General features: G+C 54.3%; 1 protein-coding gene across 1 annotated transcript; it reads left to right on the top strand.

The window, feature by feature from the left end:
• The first annotated feature begins 299 nt into the window (after nt 1-299).
• SERINC2 (serine incorporator 2) lies at nt 300-18,207 on the top strand. Its single transcript, XM_072827388.1, has 10 exons — nt 300-404; nt 8,536-8,697; nt 9,436-9,626; nt 10,047-10,126; nt 10,615-10,752; nt 11,453-11,622; nt 13,269-13,359; nt 13,672-13,813; nt 16,449-16,664; nt 17,615-18,207. The coding sequence occupies exons 1-10, from the start codon at nt 366-368 to the stop codon at nt 17,748-17,750; spliced, it is 1,365 nt and encodes a 454-aa protein (XP_072683489.1). The 5' UTR covers nt 300-365; the 3' UTR covers nt 17,751-18,207.
• Nucleotides 18,208-18,513: the final 306 nt, after the last annotated feature.

The raw sequence follows: 18,513 nt of genomic DNA, 5'->3' as shown, positions 1-18,513 counted from the left end.
TAGCCTCGTTGGAACTCGGGATTTTCCAAACCCTAACTTTGGACCAGGACTTGAGCCGGGGCAGAGTCGGGTGCGGCTGCACGGCTCGCCGGGCCGCGGGAGTCCCGGGTCCCCTCACATTCCCTACCTGTCCGGCCCGGCGCACCTGCCGCAGGTGACCCTCGGGAGGCTCCGAGCGCCGCCGGAAAGCGGCGAGCGGCTTCGGCAGGTGGGGCGGGGCGGGGCGGGGCGGGGCGGGACGGGGCGGGCCCGGCCGGGGCGGGGCGGGGCGGGGGCGGTGCCAGGACCGGGCGCCCCGGAGCCGAGCGATCCCGCCGCCCGCGCCCCGCGCCCCGCGCCCCGCGCCCCGCGCCCGCGCCGCCGCCATGGGGGCCTGCCTGGGGGCCTGCTCGCTGCTCAGCTGCGTGAGTCCCGACCCCCGCGCCCGCCCGCGCCGCCGGCTCCTTCTTCGGCCCCGCACTTTTGTCCCGTCTTCTTCCTCCGAATAGTTTCTTCGTTTCCCTTCCTCTAAACTTGTGCTTCTGGGCCCGCGCCCCGCCGCTCGCCCTCGGGTCCCCCCGTCCCCGGGCCCCCCCATCCCGGACCCGCGGGCGCCGGGGACAACTGGCGTCGGGGCTCGGGTTACCGCGGGGGAGGGGCTGGGGCTGGGGCTGGGGCTGGGGCTGGGGCGCGGCGGGCGGCGGGGGAGGGGCGGGCCCGGGCGGGCGCCCCCCTGGGCACCGGGGAGACTGAGGCCGGAGCCGGGGCTGGGCGTGCGCGCTGCGGCCCCTCGCCCCACCTGGCGCGCCTGTCCTCCCTCTGGGACACTGACTCTTTGTGTGGCCCGCCTGGCCCCTGCCCCACTCTGCCGGGTGTCTTTCTGTCCCTCTGGCAATCCGTCCGTCAGTCTGTCGCCCTGCCCGCCGGCCTCAGTTGGTCCATTTGTATTTGTCTGACGTCTCTTTCCGTCCGCGCGTGTATCCCACTTGTCTTTGTGGGTCGGCGGCTTCTCCATCAGTCATTGTCTGCCCGTCTCGCCTACCGTCCAGTCTGTCTGTCTGCATCCTGTGTCTGCCTCTTTCAGGCTGGCGCACACTAAACCCTGGACCCTTCCCCGGCGAGCCCCAGACCCTTCCGCTCTGGGCCCCCGGAGCCTGAAATGGGCGTGGGGGGGAGGCCCCCTTGAGTGAGGTCGGCTGGGGTCGCCACAGCCCCCGGGCCCAACTCCGGGTTGGAAGACCCAGGGACTGGGGGAGGTTGGAGTGCGTGGGTGGGGAGAGCATCTGGTGCTGGGGCTCAGGGACCTCGGGGGCACCAGCCTCTGTTTTGGGGCCGCAGCCAGCAAAGGGGAGGAGCTTCAGCCAGACCCCGGCTGGGAGGCCCTTTCTCCTTTCCCTCTTCCCCTCATTAAATCCGAGGTTCATTCAGGCAGCTCCCTCCCCCTCTGCTCTACACAAAGAGAAGCGGAGAGGAAGGGGGGGGGGGTCTGGTGGCTGCTGAATCTCAGGACTTGCTTTCCTTTGTTCCTGATTTGTGCGTGTGCGGGTGTGTTAGGATGGGGTGGAGGAGTGGAGGCTTCGGGATCTAGAGATGTACTTTACAACCATTTTCTGAAAATGCTGGCTGCACAGAGGCTGTAGACAGGGTCCCTGGACAGTCTCTTGTCCTCTCTGGGCCTCCATTTACCCGCCTGTGAACTGTGTGTGCGCACCCGCGTGTGTGGGCCCACGATCCCAGGAATCAAGAATTGGTTTCTGAGATCCCTTTCTGCCCAGCAAATTCTAGGTTTGGGCTGGTTTCTGGCCAAGAAAGGTTTGCTTCCTGGTGCGGGAGGGAGAGCTTCCTCCACGTTGACCAGGTTTCCATTTGGCCAGGCTGGCCTGGGAGTGGCACATGTTGAGGGTGACCCGCCAAGCCCCCCACCGCCCCCCTCGTGCCTCAGTCTCCCCATCTGCCTCCTTCATAATTCTGTTTGAGGAAGGTGGAAAAGTGCCCCACCTACTTCCTGGCGACTGTGAGTGGCTCTATTGTTGTTACCTTCTTGGAAAGGTGGGCGGAGAACTCCCTCTGGAGCCTAAGCTGGCGGCTGAGTCACGAAATCTGACAATGCTGAGGCCAGAGGCACCTGACAGGCTTGCTGAAACCCTCAGCAAACTGAGGCTCAGAGAGGTTAGCCAACTTTCCAGAGGTTGCACAGAGAACGGATAGGGAACTGCACAGTCAAGATTAAAATCTGATTCCTGGTCCAGGCCTGCACCTTCCCTCCCTTCACATCCAGGGTGCCCCAGGGACAGGGTGGGTCTAGGGTAGAACTGGGTATCTAATATCTGCAGGAGACCTGTCCCTCCTTTCAGTGGCCTCCCCTTGGGGTTCTGACCTCTGATATTTACTGAGTTCCTACCACATGCCAGGCGCTGTGCTCAGCCCCTCACCATGCTGTCTTCTTGGTTCTCCCTCCAGCCCTGTGACATAGTTCTCCTATTTCAGATAAAGACACCAACAACAGCCACCATCACTGTGCCCTCACTCAGGGCCCAGCGCTGCCCCGTGGTGGTACTCTGTATGTGTCCTCTCATTCAATCCTCACTATGACCCCAGTGAAGCAGTTAATATTATTCCTATTTCACAGATGACAAATCTGGATCAGAGAGGGAAAGTGATTTCCCCACAGCCACACAGTATTAGGTGGTACAATTGGGTGTTACTGGGCACCGATAATAACCTGTTTCAGGGGTGGCTGGGTGGCTCAGTCGATTAAGTGTCCAACTCTTGATCTCAATTCAGGTCTTAATCTCAGGGTTGTTAATTCAAGCCCTGTGTTGGGCTCCATGCCTGGCGTGGAGCCTACTTAAAACAAACAACAAACTAAAAACAACCGGTTTCTTTTTTTTTTTTTTTTTTAATTTTTATTTATTTATGATAGTCACAGAGAGAGAGAGAGAGGCAGAGACATAGGCAGAGGGAGAAGCAGGCTCCATGCACCGGGAGCCTGATGTGGGATTCGATCCTGGGTCTCCAGGATCGCGCCCTGGGCCAAAGGCAGGCGCCAAACCGCTGCGCCACCCAGGGATCCCAAACAACCGGTTTCAATGGAGATTTGCTGCACTGGAGGAAAGTGCTAATAGGGAGTTCCTGGGCATCTTGGGGGGAACATTTTGGAGTTTGTGGATTCATGGAGGAGACTTCCAGCCATGATGCATTTGCATCTGCTCATCATGCCTTAAGGTTGGTGTTTGTATTGGGCCGAGGGTAAGTCCTGCCTCGGAGATCAGATGGGCCCACAATGGGGTGGGAGTCCCCAGGCCAGCCAGTACTTGGTGGGCTGGACAGTCAGCAAATGTTTAGGGAGGGCCTTCTGTACTATCTGCATGCCGCCGAATCAAATTCTCTGTGCACTACATGTGAGGGCAGGTGAAAGGGTCAGACGATGGGACTCCAATCTTGGCATGGCCTCTCCCCCACCCCCCGGAAGTCAGCAGGCAATCTCTTCCCCTTTTCTCTGGGACTGAGGGAATAAGTAGAGATGAGCACGAAGCTGGTGCGCAGTGGCCACTCTAAGCATCCCAGGATGGGAAAGTGCTCAAGACCACATTTGGGGAATTGGTGAAGCTACTGACACTGGGACTTTCTGCAGATCCTGGGCTCTGAGCCACTTCACTGTCCTTCCCAGGAGCCCATTTTATGGCTGAAGAAACTGAGCCCTGCAGAGAAAAGGGATTTGTCTAAGGTCATACTGCAAGTTCGTGGCAGAGCCAAGACTCGGCCTTCTATTCTTTGCGCTGCATGGGGAAGTAGGTGTGCACGAGTAGTTTGGTCTAGTCCTAGGGCAGCTCAGCTGGTATTGGGGCTATTCGTGAAGTCTACAGGGTGCACCCCATCCTTATGGGGAATTTTTAAAATTTCACCGTGGCAAAATGTATATAACATAAAAAATTACCATTCTAGAGGCTCCTGGCTGGCTCAGTCGGGAGCCCATGACTCTTGATCTCAAGGATGTGAGTTTGAGCCCCATGTTGGGTCTAGTAGAGATTACTTAAAAATAAAATCTTTTTTAAAATTTCAATTGAACATTTTTTTTTGTTTTCAAGGAGCTTGTAATTTATCTTACGAAATATGATATATATATATATATTTAAAATGGATATCTATTTTTATGATATCATCCCAAATGAAGGGTAGTGTCTGAAGGGGGAAATATGGTGGGTTGAAACACACAGCAAAAATTCTAGTATCTGTCTTTTTTCCCTTGCAATCTGTTCCCCTAGCTTGCTCTCTCTGTTCCCGGAGGTACTGCACACCACCCCCCGGATCTGTCTTCCATCTGTGGCCAAAGTGGTATTTCTGTAATGCAGATCTGATGCTCTGCTTCTCCTGGAGCAGTAGTTGCTCATTGCCTTCAGGATAAAGAGCAGAAGCCTTGACATGGCCCACAGGGACCCCGGTCATCACTTACATCATCCTTCTTGCTTCTTCCTTTGACAGCTGCTCCAAAGATAGTGTTTGTGGCCGCTTCACACGTGCTGTTCCCTTTGTAGGAACACCTTTCCCTTCCTCACCTGGCTAACTTCTTACTCTTCCTTGAAAACTGCCCCCTCCTTTTTCCTTATAGTGGTAAAATGCACATAATATATAAAACTGACAATTTTAACCATTTTAAAGTTTTATACGGTTTAGTGGCATTACCTACATTCTCGTTGTTGTGCACTCATCCCCACCATCCATCTTCAGAACTTTTTCATCCTCCTCAAATGAAACTCTCTACCCATTCAATAGTAGTCTTCTCCTTTCCCCTAGCCCCTGGGAACCCCCAGTCTACTTCTGTCTCTGTGAATTTGAATTTGACTGCTCTAGGTCCTCCTATCAGTGGAATCGTATGGCATTTGTCCTTTTGTGTCTGGTGTATTTCATTCACTACAATGTCCCCAAGGTTTGTCTGTGTGGTAGTCTGTATTTTTTTTTTCTTTTTTTTTATTTATTTATTTATTTTTTTTGGTAGTCTGTATTGTAGCAGGTGTCAGAATGTTCTTCCTTTTTAAGGCTCAATAATATTCCCTTGTATGTATATTCCACATGGGGTTTAGTCATTCATCAGTCATGGGCACCCGGGTTGCCTCTACCCTTTGGCTATTGTGAATAATGCTGTTATAAACATGGGTGTACAGATATCTGCTTGAGTCCTTGCTTTTGACAAATATCCAGAAGTGGAGGGTCAGTTAATTTTAAACAAAACAACCCTAGTTGCCTACCCCCCTCCCGCCTCCCCAGTGCCCCAGAAATGGTCCAGAGAACCCACGTCCCTGGCTTTAGGGACAGCCAGGAGAGAGTGTAAATGATCAGTGACAGCCTCTTGCCACCATGCCAAACCACGCATGCTTCCAGAGCAGTTCAGCTTGCCCTAGGAGGTAGTGAGCGCCTTGTCGTTGGCAGTGCGTAAGCAGCAGAGGCTGCCTTCCGGGTGATTCTTCCTCAGAGAGAGAAGCCAGACCAGTTGAATGTCTAGGAGCCTCGCAGCCTGAAAGCTGGAAGCTTCAGCTTGCAGAGCTTAGATGTTCTGATTTGCCATTCCAAGAACCTGGCTGCTGCTAAACAACAGCCAGAGTTTTGGTGCTTCTCTGTTGCTGCTGCTCTCCTGTGGGCACGTGGAGGTGAGCAGGTGGGGAGGTGGGAGGTGGTTGTAATCTTAGCACAGGAGCAATGTTATGTCTGCCTTGGCTTTTCGCATTGTGTCATAAAAGTTAGTTCATGTTGCTCTGCATCCTGGTGACTTTTTTCTTTCCTGCCCCTGTAACGTTCCATGGGATAAATGGACTACCACTGATCCCTGGTGCAGGACCTTTAGGTGATTTGCATGCAGTCTCTTGAGATTCTTTTTTTTTTTTTTTTAAGATTTTATTTATTAATGCATGAGGGACACACAGAGACATAGACAGAGGGAGAAGCAGGCTCCCTGTGGGGAACCCGATGCGGGACTCGATCCAGGACCCCGGGAATCACGACCTGAGCCAAGGTAGACGCTCAACCACTGAGCCACCCAGATGCCCAGTTTCTTGAGATTCTACTAAGCTCAAAAAAACCTAAAGCTTTGTGCTTTATATTTTTTGGTCTTAATTTAAATTTTTTCTCTTTTAGTAATAAAATCAGCTTTATTGAGATATAATTTATATTTAATTATATTTAGTTACATGTACCCCTTTAAATATTACTGACACATCGGCTGCATTTAGCAGAGAGCACTCTTAGGGGAGGACCACAACGTATGGATGAGCATTTAGTCATTTTAAATTTCCCTCTATTACTTTCCTGGGGTGTGAACAGTGCCACCATGAACTGGCGTGTGTGTGTGTGTGTGTGTGTGTGTGTGCACGGCTGCTCTTACTCCTGTGAGCTGGTACTTCTGCAGAAAGAGATTCTTGTAGGAGCGATGCCTCAGGGGTGGAGTGACTGGGTCAGAACCGAAGATGGATTCTGAGGATGCACCCGAAACAGCTGGTGGTGGGGGCTGGCATGTGCTTTTCTCTCCCTGACCTGGTCTTTCTGGCTACCAGCCCTTGGAAATCCAGAAGTTTCGGGTGTCAGGAACACCTGGATTTTGACCTCCAAGAATTAGAGCGAGTTGAAAGGCCAGGCTCCCTGACTGCAGTGGGACAGCTTTTCCTGTGTCTCAGATGTCTCAAATTGAAGTGGTAACAAGCCAGAGCCTGGTCCTGACTTGGGCTCGTCCACACGTGGTTCCCAAGATCAGTGCTTGTGGGCCTCCACTGTTTTTCTCTGGCATCAGAGGGATTGTTTCCATCCCTGGGGTGTTTTGAAATTAAATGAGGCTGCCATCAATGAGCTAGTGGGCCCTTGGTACAGACAGAATGGGTTCAGACCTCAGCTTACCTGCTATGACCTCTCTGAGTTATTTTCCCCATTTGTGAGTGGGAGGTGATAACACACTTATTGCACAGTGTCAGTGACACTTAACGTAGATAAGGTGCTTTCCGTGGTGCCTGGGACGGAGCAACTCCTAAAGGAATGCCGTCTGGTTACTCCTTGAATCTCAGCACCACTGTCCGCTTGCTGGATGACTCTGGCACATTCTTGACTGCTCTAATCTCAGTTTCCTTATCTGTAAAATGGGACTAATAGCTAGTCTGTCTGTCTGCCAGAGTGTTCTTTATGGTTTCTAAAATACGTTTCTTATCCCTTCTCCCACAAAAGGCAGTCGGGTAGGAGGCAGGGTTTGGGGTGGGGGCGCAAGATATAACCAGACATTGCTAGACCAGTTATGATTGGACCATGAAGAGGAAATTCATTCTGCAGGCATTTCATTTAGCAAACTGGTCCTTGGCTTCGTGGGTGAGAGAGATGGGTAACAAGGAGCATTTCCAGGGGCGTTTCCACTCTTGGGAAGAAGGGAAGCAGAGTTGTCACTTCTTCCTGGAAGGGACCCACTACCCCCAGTCTGAAGTCAGCCCCTGTCTGTGACTCTTCGGGCGGCAGTGACCATGACAGGTGGAATGATTGTTGAGTGTCTTTCTTGAGGGAGGGCAGAGCCACTATCTTTCTTGTTCTTGACTCTTAAACACTTGAGTAAAGGGCTGGGCTGTCTTGGGGGGGAGAAAACTGATGACCAGATGTATCCGGATGTAGGCCCGGTTCCCAGAGGGGTGAGTCCTATTTCGGGATGCCAGCTGTGAATAGAGTGGCACCACCAGCCCCCAAATAATTTCAGCCAGCCCAGGGAGTGCAGGGGCTGACACCGGCTTGGGCAGAGGAGCCAGGAGAGGGAGAGGGTGAGACGGCCCCTGCTGTCCAGGACAGGTCTGGCCCCGGAGCAGGAAATCATAACTCCGCATTCCGTTCGTTCAGTGGATGTTTATCATGTGCTTGCTGTTTCTTGCAGTCTTAACATATGTCTGGGGCTATGCCAGACACTTTACCTTTGTTCAGTTGATAGTCACTAGGCTCCTGCTGTGAGTCAAGCACCATTCCAATTCCTGGGTCTACCGCAGTGAACAAAACCCCTGCCCTGGCGGAACTTACATGCTAGAAAAGGGGGGCTGACAAACATGAGCAAAATAGAAAGCCTGTCAGATGATAGTAAGTCCTGTGGAGAAAAGCCAAACCGGGAGGGGGAAAAGGAAGCGCGTTACAATGTAAAATTCCTATGAGAATTAGGTACCATTATGCTTCCCATCTTATAGATGAGGAAGCTGAGGTTCAGAGAGGTTGAGTGAGTTGTATAGGGCCACACAGCTTATCCGCGTTGGAACTGGTCTTCTGGATCTATCTTTTTTTTTTTCTTTTCTTTTTTTTTTTATACCACTCTGCCTCCTCTTATGTAAGAAACTGAGACCTGACCTTTTTGCAGCTTGGTTTCCGCAGTGCCCTTTGGGGCTTGAAAGTGCAACGGGATAACGTCTGAGGAGGAGATGTGCCCCTGCCGGGGACAGGGAGGGTAGGCTTGGCAAGGATTTGGAGACATGGAATGGGTCTGTGGTGGGTGCTCCTGCGTGGGCGGGGATGGGGAGAGGAGGCAGGGAGTCAGGGCACCATCCTGCCCTTCCACAGGCGTCCTGCCTCTGCGGCTCTGCCCCCTGCATTCTGTGCGGCTGCTGCCCCTCCAGCCCCAACTCCACCGTGACCCGCCTCATCTTCACGGCCTTCCTCTTCCTGGGAGTGCTGGTGTCTGTCATCATGCTGAGCCCTGGCGTGGAGAGCCAGCTCTACAAGGTAAGTGGCCCGGGGACCGGCAGGGGAGGGGGCCAGCCTGTGGGACCCCGGCCCACAGCAAAGGCCCTGCTGCTCCAGGCTGGGGGGCCTGGGCTTGAGGTCCCAGATAATCAAGAAGGCTGGGCGGGCATATCCTGGTGCGCCCGCTATCCAGGGTTGGTGATGGAAGCGTTTCTTCACATGGGGAGGAGAGTTTGAACCTCACATGGGAATTCTTGCCTCTCATAAGCTGTGGGCCCCTTGGAGAATCTGATGAATCATCATTGTCCCCAGGACACTAGCCCTGGGCCATGCTTTCCCCATCTTACTGCTCGAACCTTGTTTGGGGTCCTCACTCTTCCCTTCATCCCAGCGTTTCAGAGTCTGGCACAAACCCAGTGTGACATTTAGGCCAATGGCTCTGACATTTGAATGTGTGAGAAGGTATGGATGTCCTGAGGAGTGTGCTAGAAAAGCAGATTCTCAGCCCCCACCTCAGAGACTCTGGTTCTGTCCAAGAGGGGCCCTGGAATCTCTCCTTCCCCCAGAGTCCCCGGGGGTTCTGGGAAATAAGCAGAGAGTAAGGATCTGTCACTGAACCATGTGTCCCCATCTGTCCCAGGCTCACTCACAGGACTTCAGCCCCAAGGGTGGGTGGGGGTGAGGATGGAGGGGTAGGAGGGAGCTTCCCTCCTGGCCGGCCTTGGCAAAGTCAGCCCAGGGTTCTGGGGGCCTTCACGCTGCTCTGTCTCCCCACAGCTGCCATGGGTGTGCGAGGAGGGGGCCGGGACCTCCATCATCCTGCAGGGACACATTGACTGTGGCTCCCTGCTCGGCCACCGCGCTGTCTACCGCATGTGCTTTGCGACGGCAGCCTTTTTCTTCCTCTTCACCCTGCTCATGATCTGCGTGCGCAGCAGCCGGGACCCCAGGGCTGCCATCCAGAATGGGTGAGGGCACCCCCGCCTGCAGCTGGGACCCCCTCACACTGTGGTTTCTGCCCCCTGCCGGCCTCCAACCATCTCCGGGCCCTGCTCCCAGACTCCGGAGCCACCCAAGCACAGAGATCAACTCACTTAGTTCTTCCCGCTTCTCAGAGGAAGAAATAGAAGTCAGAAAGGATGAGAACATGCCTAAGACCACACAGGACTTTAGTGACACAGTTGGGACAAGAACCTGGGTGACCACCGTTACTCCGACTAAGTCCTTCCCTCTGTCCCTCAGGGTTTTTTCTAGGGCCAGGAAAGACTTTCTGTGGCCATCAGACCATCTTCACTTATACCTGCTCTTTGAGGGTGGGGGTCCTAGGAGCCGGGCCTGGTCCCCTCCCCCAACTTAGCTCCCTGGTCTGTCCCCCCCACCCCCAATAGATTTTGGTTCTTCAAGTTCCTGATCCTTGTGGGCATCACCGTGGGCGCGTTTTATATCCCGGATGGCTCCTTCTCTGACGGTAGGTGGCCTTGGTGGGAGGGATGGGGGCTACCAGGAGGGAAGTGGGGTCTCTGGAGGGAGGAGCCCTGGTGGGGGTTGCTCTTTGCATTGGCACACAGACCCTGGGCTGCTGGCCGGGTCGTCAGCCCCCACCACCCCCACCCAAGGAGATAGAGCTCTGGTGCTTGGTCACATGGCCTTGTCTGGACAACATCCAGGGTGGGGGTAGGGGGCAGGCAGGTGAAACATGCCTCACCTCTGCCCCATACCCTGCCACACTGCATCTCCGTACATAGCTAGGGGTTCTCCGAGGGCAGGGACTTTGCTTCTTCTCAGTGTCACCATTGCAGGGCATGGCATCAATGATTGTTGAATGAGTAAATGCGTGTGCAAGGGAGACAGCACATGGTATGCCTGCCGCACGAATCCCAGGGAGTCTGGCACTCAGGCTGCTCCCCCACGGCCTTGTCCCCTCACCTTTCACCCCTCTCCCCTCTCCCCACCCAGTCTGGTTCTACTTTGGTGTCGTGGGCTCCTTCCTCTTCATCCTCATCCAGCTGGTGCTGTTCATCGACTTTGCACACTCCTGGAACCAGCGGTGGCTGGGCAAGGCTGAGGAATGTGACTCCCGGGCCTGGTATGCTGGTGAGTGCCCTCGGGTCAGCCAGGTCAGCCTCCAGGTGGGCCTGGGGCTTGTTGACAGCAGGGGATCCTTGAAGCTTGAGGAGAGCATGGGGGGCTTCTAGAGCAGTCCCCTGCCTTAGGGCAACAGGGGACTGTCCCAGGCAGATAGAGGGAAAGGTGTGTGTGGGGGGAGGGGTGGCTGGTTCTGGGGGGACTTTGGTGAGGGGGTCAGAGGAGAGCCGGACCAGAGAGGCCTTGGTGGTTCCTACAGGACTGGCCATGCACAGACAGTCCAGACCAAACCCAATGACAGTGGGTCCCTGAAGCCCCGGTGGCTGAACAGATCCCTGTCCGGCTCTCTTTCAGTCCTGAGTCGATCGAGGTGAAAGGCTCACGTAGGTGCTGGTTTGGTTTCCACACCTCTCGGAAGTGGCTGGTCTCTCTGATGGGAGGGCGGGGCTTCAGCAGGTCACTGTGCCTCCAGTTGACTTTTAGAAAGACTGTTTTGTATTCCTTGTTTGTCTTTTCATGGTTAACTTATTCGTGGCAAGTGAGTCATCTCGGTTCAGGATGGGGTGGAAACTCACAGAGGCACACGGGTGTCCTTCCTCCTCCGAGGAAGCCGAGGGCCCCCACAGGGGCCTGCCCGACCAGCCCCCTCAGGGGTTGGGGCAGGGTCCCCGTGCCTCCTGACCCAGCGCTTGCCACCCCTTCTGCCCAGGCCTCTTCTTCTTCACCCTCCTCTTCTACACGCTGTCCATTGCGGCCGTGACACTGCTGTTCATCTACTATACCCAGCCCGGCACCTGCTACGAGGGCAAGATCTTCATCGGCCTCAACCTCACTCTCTGTGTCTGTGTCTCCATTGTCGCCGTCCTGCCCAAGGTCCAGGTGAGCCTGTCCATCCTGATGCCAGGCCCTGGGGTGTGGGGGACTGCTGGTAGGAGCCTTGGGGTCCTGGGGCAGGGCCATCAGTCACAGAGGCTTGGGCTAAGAGTGTGCGTTCCCAAGTCAGCCTCCCTAGGTTGGAGTCACAGCTTTCACGTCTACTTGCTGGGTGTCTTTGGGAAAGTGCCTTAACCTCTCTGTGTCATGTAAAATGAGAGTGATACCTACTCTTTGGAGTTACTCGCAGGATGGCATGAGTGTTTGTGAGTGTAGAGAAAAGGGCCTGGCATATAGATATTCATCAGACGTTAACTGTTGTTATTGGAGACCGCTAGGGAGGACCACGGAGTGATGACTCCTAGACCTCTCAACAAGTGGTGATGGGAAGTGCAGTTGCACAGTTTTCAGTCCCAGAACATCTGGGGTAACGGGTGCAGCTCCAGGTCATCACATGCTATTCAGAAAGAAAGCCCTATGAGCCCAGGGGTGCTTTGCAACTGGGGATGTCAGCCGACCAGAGGTTTCACAGGTAGCTTGGGGAGCCTTTGAGAGTCTTTAGCAGAAAGGTGGGGAACCTCCCATCTAGTCTGAGCCTCTATTTCCCAGAGAAGATTAAAGCCCAGAGAAGGTGATGCCTCTGTCTCAGCTCACACAGCAATCAGTATTCCTTCAGTGAGTACTTCCAGAGTGCCGACAGTGTACCAGGCCCTCTTGGGGTTGTTGGGGATGCAGCTGTGAGAAAGAGAGGACGAGTGACAAGAGCTGCCCATTGATAGCACCTGTCCTGTCATGTAGTCCATGCATTGCCATCGTCCCCACTTTCCAGATGAGTAAAGGGAGGCTTAGAGGAAGAAAGAGATATGCCTGAGGTCACACAACTAGTGGGGGCCCAGCTAGGGGCAGAGCTGGCCAACTGGCTCCGGAGCCTGTGCTCTCAATCATGGAGCTTAGATTCTTAATTCCAAGAGTGTGTGTGATGAGGGTGGGAAAGAACAACTGCTTCGAGATGAAGCCAAGTAAGATAATTTGGGATAATACATGCTATGTGGGAAATTAAAGAGAGTGGACAAAAGGTAGGTGAGTGGATGGGTGGGGAGCTGCTGCTAGGGTCGGGGTTTCAGGGCCTCATTGGGAACTCTGAGCTGAGGCCCGAATGCTAAGGAGAGGCTGGCTGTGTGGAGATGTTGGGGAGGACCGTGTCGGAGAGAGGGCACAGCAAGTGCAAAGGCCCTGAGGTAGGAGAGGGTTTGGTAGGTTCTGTGGACAGAGAGGAGGCCACCTTGGCTGGAGCGCAGTTGTCAGCAGGAGCTTGTGGGGGAGGGGGCGGGAGAGAAGGCAGAGGCAAACTAGGGAGGGCTTTAATTCGAATGTGAAGGGATGCTGCCCTGGGAGCGAATGTGAAGGGATGCTGCCCTGGGAGCGTTCCCAGCAGGGGAGAGGCTGGAATTATCTGTTAGGAGAAAGAATGAGGATTCCACCTTTAATGGGCAGGGTGGGTGATCGATGATCCAGGTACTGTGTTTTCCTAGAGGGTGTGGGGTGGGATGGCCCTAGGGTGGTGGGGGTCCCTGAGGTCTCTGGTGGGCTAGGTGCAGGTGGGGTATCCCCCAGGGCAGATCAGGGTCTTGCTGATGGACTGCTCTTGCCAGGATGCCCAGCCCAACTCAGGTCTGCTGCAGGCCTCTGTCATCACGCTCTACACCATGTTTGTCACCTGGTTGGCCCTGTCCAGTGTCCCCGGTGAGTATAGGCCTGGGTTTGATGAAGACTGGCTCATTCCTGGGTCTGCAGCAGCCTTCCGGGGAGTGCTGGGGACCCTCACAGGTGACAGGGACATCTTAGCCCAGCCTGTTATCCTTCTTAGTCCTTCGGGGAGGTAAGAGGACCCTGTCTGTTCCTGGATCTCCTTCTCTGTCATTTGTCTGCTAAGTTCTGTCTGTTGCTGGGAGTCGAATGGTCGGTTGTATGTCTATCTGTCCACTGGGGTTGGCTCTCTGCCCTTCCTCAGATCTGGCCCACAGGGGCTGAGGGTGACTGTGCTCCCATCCTCAGACCAGAAATGCAACCCCCACCTGCTGACCCGCTTCAGCAACGAGACGGTCCTGGCAGGCCCTGATGGCTACGAGACCCACTGGTGGGATGCACCGAACATCGTGGGACTCATCATCTTTATCCTCTGCACCCTCTTCATCGGGTATGGTGGGGGGCTGGCTTCTGGGGAGGGATCGTGACTGGGGGCCTGAAGGCACAAGTGAGGGGGGAGGGTCTGGGGTCTGGAGTCTGGACACTAAGCTGGGAGGTGCCCTTGGCAAGGGCATGTCTAGCCCTTTGCTGGTGGAAAACTGAGTCCCTCTGAGGGTACAGTGTGACAGGGTAGCAGAGGCACGGCTGGAAGCTGCCTCCTGGCCTGGGGCCCTTTCTTGCACATCAGGTTGTCTGTGTCCGGCTCGTGCAGACACCTGTGGGAACAGGGCAGAAGCATGGATGGGGGTCAGCAGGTGCAGGCTCTGTCACTCACCTGCTGTGTGGTCTTGGGGCAAGTGGCTTAACCTTTCTGAGCTTCAATTTCCTCCTCATAAAAGGAGGATGGTAACCTTCAATGTTTGGGGCAGTGGGGACCCCATAGTCTCATCTGAGAGAGGGCAGCTTAGATCTAAGGTCACATAGCAATGTTTTGTTTTTTTTTTAAGATTTTATTTATTTATTCATGAGACACACACACACACACACACAGAGGCAGAGACATAGGCAGAGGGAGAAGCAGGCTCCATGCAGGGAGCCGGATGTGGGACTCGATCCCAAGACCCTAGGATCATGACCTGAGCCAAAGACAGACGCTCAACCACTGAGCCACCCAGGCGCCCGCAACGTTTTTTTAAGAGGCATCTTAGCAGGTCTTATCAGTGTGGACTCTGGAACCAAACTGTCTGTGTTTGAACCTGGCACTGCCACTGACCAGCAGTGCAGCCTTGGGCAGGTCGCTTAACCTTTCTGTGCCTTGGTTTGCTTATCTGTAGAATAAGGATAAAAAAATTACCTACTTCATTGGAGGCACTTAGAAAAGAACTTGGCAAGTTGTAGGCACCAAATAACCATTTGCTTTTATTGCAAGTAACTGTGGACATTTGCACAGCTGGGTGGCAGTGACTGGCCGTTGTGTAAGAGTCACCAGATGATAATACTGAGTATAATTGCTGTTTACACTAAATCTGGCAGACCGATGACTGACTCTGCGTGGCCCAGCATTGCTCCAAGTGCCACTTTCTATGTCTCTCCCTGACTGCCAGGAGGGAGCCTCTTTCCTGCTCCTCTGGCCTCCCCGAGTGGTCCCTCCCTAGCAGCGCCTCTTTTCTTAAGAGCAGCACACCTGCCTCTGAACATTTTGAGGCTGTTTCACATTTAGTTTTGACTGTTTCCAAAACACTTTCTCCAAGTCAAGCCCGGGCAGTTCACAGACATCTCACTTTGTCACCTCATCTGATCCCTTTTTCAACCTGGGAAGGTCTATATTATGTCCATTTTACAGATAAGGAAACTAGAGGTTCAGGAGGGGCCGCCGCTTGTCTGAGACCATGTGCACATGGTGGCCGCAGAGCTTGAGCACACATTCCCGGCCCGCCCTGACCCAGGCTCAGAGCTGTGCCTTCTGCTGCTCCCCGGACGCATGCCTCCCTGGCCTGCAGTCCCTGGGCAGGGCCTCTGAGAGCCCAGGGGCCTGTCTGTTCTTAGCACAGTTCCTTTTTTTTTTTTTTTTTTTTTTTAAAGTTTTATTTATTTGTTTGAGAGAGAGAGCATGAGCAGGAGGAGGGGCAGAGGGAGAGGGAGAGAGAATCTCAGACTCCTTGTTGAGTGCAGAGCCCAATGCAGGGCTCGATCCCATGACCCTGAGATCATGATTGGAGCTGAAATCTAGAGTTGGATGCCTAACTGACTGAGCCATCCAGGTGCCCCCTGAGCACAGTTCTTAAAACCCAGGAGGCAAAGAAGCAAGAGCAGCCACAAGGGCAGGGACCCCTGAGAATGGCCCCCATGCCCAGCTATGTCACCAGGATCTGGGCTCCCACGCATTGGATATTGCCATGATGTTTGGTGATTAGGGGCAGCAGAAGCTCAGTGGGTGACTCCTCAGCTTGATGGAGGTAGTGGGAGCTGGGGTCCAGATCTCCTTCTCAGTCACATTTTTCCCCAAATGCAAATTGGATTTTCAAAATTGGCTCTGTGTCTCAAACTTTTAAATACTGTTAAAAACATCAAGACTTCATTACAGAAATGACCAAAATCTCTTCACTGTTAGTATTTTCCTATAATAAACCTTGAACAAAGGAGATGTCATTGATAAAACTACTCACCTAACTAATAGAAGGAAAACAAACTTAATGGCAAATGGGTATTTTTAATCATTAATATTATCAATGAACGTCATCTCTGGTATGGTCTTTTGCAGTACTAGGTACTTAGTATATGTTTATGGAAATGGCAGATGGGCAACCTGAATAATAGTGCCTGTTTCTTTAGTTTATACTCTGTGCCGGGCACAGTTCTGGGGGCTTTACGTTATTAATCCTCCTGACAACTCTTCAAGGGAGGTACTATAATCCCCAATTTTACAGAGGCTCAGAGAGGTTAAGTGTCTTGACTATAAAGCCACACAGCAAGTAGGGGTGGAGTTCGGAGTCAAAGCAGTTAGCTAATCCCTGGGCCCAGAGCCTAAGCAGTGGGTCACCAGGCCCCAAGGTTCTGGAACCGTCGTGCCCATTGTTATGACCAATGCCGTGGCTCCGGGGGCCCCCTGGAGCTTCCTACCTGTCTTCCTCTTCCCTCCCCTACAGTCTGCGCTCCTCAGACCACCGGCAGGTGAACCACCTGATGCAAACGGAAGAGTGCCCGTCCGCACTGGAGGCCCCACAGCAGCAGCAGGTGGTGGTCGGCCAGGGCCGGGCCTTCGACAATGAGCAGGATGGTGTCACCTACAGCTACTCTTTCTTCCACTTTTGCCTGGTGCTCGCATCCTTGCACATAATGATGACGCTCACCAACTGGTACAGGTGCGTGCAGCCTGGCCGGGCATGGAGGGAATCCACGGTGCTGGGGTGTGAGGGCCACATGTCTCCTCTCCTCTGCCCCCACCCCACCCCGCCCCTGGTTTGTCCTGATAACTGCTGAAGGCTTGGGCATAGAGGTGTCTGTCCAGGACCCTCCATGGAGCCTGTCCATCCATGCCTCCCGGCTTCCCAGCCAGTGCCTTAGTCTGCTCAGGAGTAAGTGCCTGAGAAGTGGGGGTCATAGGAGGTGCCGCTGAGCCTGTACAGGGCAGACGGGGCCTACAGATCAGGAGTGGCAATTTGGATTTTAAGGTCAGAGTTGGGATTCCTGGTTGGAGCATTTGGATTTAAGATATGGGGTTAGAGTCAAAGTCACAGGGTCAAGAATAGGAGTCATGAGCTCAAGGGTTGGGATTGGGGCCATATAAAGTCACAGATTGGATCATTTGGTTATAATTGGGGTTAGCAGGGCATAAAGCCAGGATTGAAGTTGCCGGGTCAAGGAACTAAGATCAGAGTAACAAGGTCAGGGCCTAGGGCTGGGGTTACAGGGTCAAGGGTTAGAATTAAGGTCAGAGATATGGGAACTTGGTCCTGAGGTCAGGGGTCGGGGATGGAGTTACAGGATTGATGGTCAGCGTCAAGGTTGGAGGTTAGGACTACAGTCAGGAGCCCCAGGGTCCCCAAAGTCAGGGACCAGGAGTCAGGTTATAATATTATAGTCTAGGACCGGGGTCAGTGTTGAAATTGAGGTCAGGGTCAGATCTGTGGTGTTTTCTAAAGCTACATCTAGGGTCAAAGACACAGCTAAGGCCAAGTGTCAAAAGTATCAGAGATGGGCTAGAGCCAGGAGGCAAAGTCAGGGCTCACGACCAGGTCATAAGGGCAGGACCAGAACTGACATCACAACACGGGGTGGAAGCCAGGCTCACTGGGATGACGGTGTGTTCCAGACCTGGCGAGACCCGGAAGATGATCAGCACATGGACGGCCGTGTGGGTGAAGATCTGTGCCAGCTGGGCGGGGCTGTTCCTTTACCTGTGGACTCTGGTGGCCCCGCTCCTCCTGCCAAACCGCGACTTTAGCTGAGGTGGCCCCCGGCAGCCTGCCCTCTTGGTGCCTCCGGGCTCAGGGAGTCAGCCACGCTGAGCCTCTGCCTGCACCCACCTCCAGGACTTGCCCCTGAGCTGGGCCCCTTGTTCTTAGTGCCTTCGGGGATGGGGGGGAGCATCAGGTCCCTAGCCTGAGCCCTACCTTCCCACTGCCCCCAAACCACAGAGCTGCCTCTTCCTTGCCCTTGTCCCCCGTCACCTGCACTCATCCTCTGGGGAAAAAAAGGCCCCTTATTCTCATGCTCCCCGGGAGAGGGACCTGAAGGAGAGAAGCACTCAGAGCCACTCTGAGAGTGGGAGCACTCCCCAGGATGGGGTGCCCAGCACTGAGCCTGGGGTGTTCCTGACCACATCCCTCAGGGCACCCCGGCCCCTTCCTGGACTCCGTGCCTTACTGAGTCTTCACGACTTTGCGCAATAAACAAGCCAGTACATGTGCCTTTCCATGTTCTGTGCTCCACACCCTGGGCATGGCTCTCCTGCCATCTGAGGCCACTGTTGGGGTGGAAACGGATGGTCAGAGCTGGGAAGGCCAGACATGAGACCTGGGCTCTGTTTTGTAGGGCATGGAGAGCCTTGGGGTGGGTGGGGGAGGTGATAGGGGAAGGAGGGGCTTTGGGAAAGGGGAATCTGGGGGCCAGGAAAGGCCCTGGAGCAGTGTCCACATGAGGGGTGGTGAGGCCAGAGTCAGGATGGAGAGGAGAGTTTTTGGGGGGTGACTGAGGGGGCCATCTTCATCA

The sequence above is a fragment of the Canis lupus genome, chromosome 5, assembly GCF_048164855.1.
Source record: "Canis lupus baileyi chromosome 5, mCanLup2.hap1, whole genome shotgun sequence".
In the NCBI taxonomy this organism is placed as follows: domain Eukaryota; kingdom Metazoa; phylum Chordata; class Mammalia; order Carnivora; family Canidae; genus Canis; species Canis lupus.
Note: the sequence above shows the minus strand (reverse complement) of the source record. Positions and strands in the feature narration are given on the sequence as shown.

What these genes read in the sequence shown, in the direction of transcription:
- SERINC2 (XM_072827388.1), top strand. Translation starts at nt 366, where the DNA reads ATGGGGGCCTGCCTGGGGGCCTGCTCGCTGCTCAGCTGC. An exon ending in GGATGGCTCCTTCTCTGACG is followed by an intron (nt 10,127 to 10,614) that starts GTAGGTGGCCTT and finishes CTCCCCACCCAG; the next exon opens with TCTGGTTCTACTTTGGTGTC. An exon ending in CCGTCCTGCCCAAGGTCCAG is followed by an intron (nt 11,623 to 13,268) that starts GTGAGCCTGTCC and finishes TGCTCTTGCCAG; the next exon opens with GATGCCCAGCCCAACTCAGG.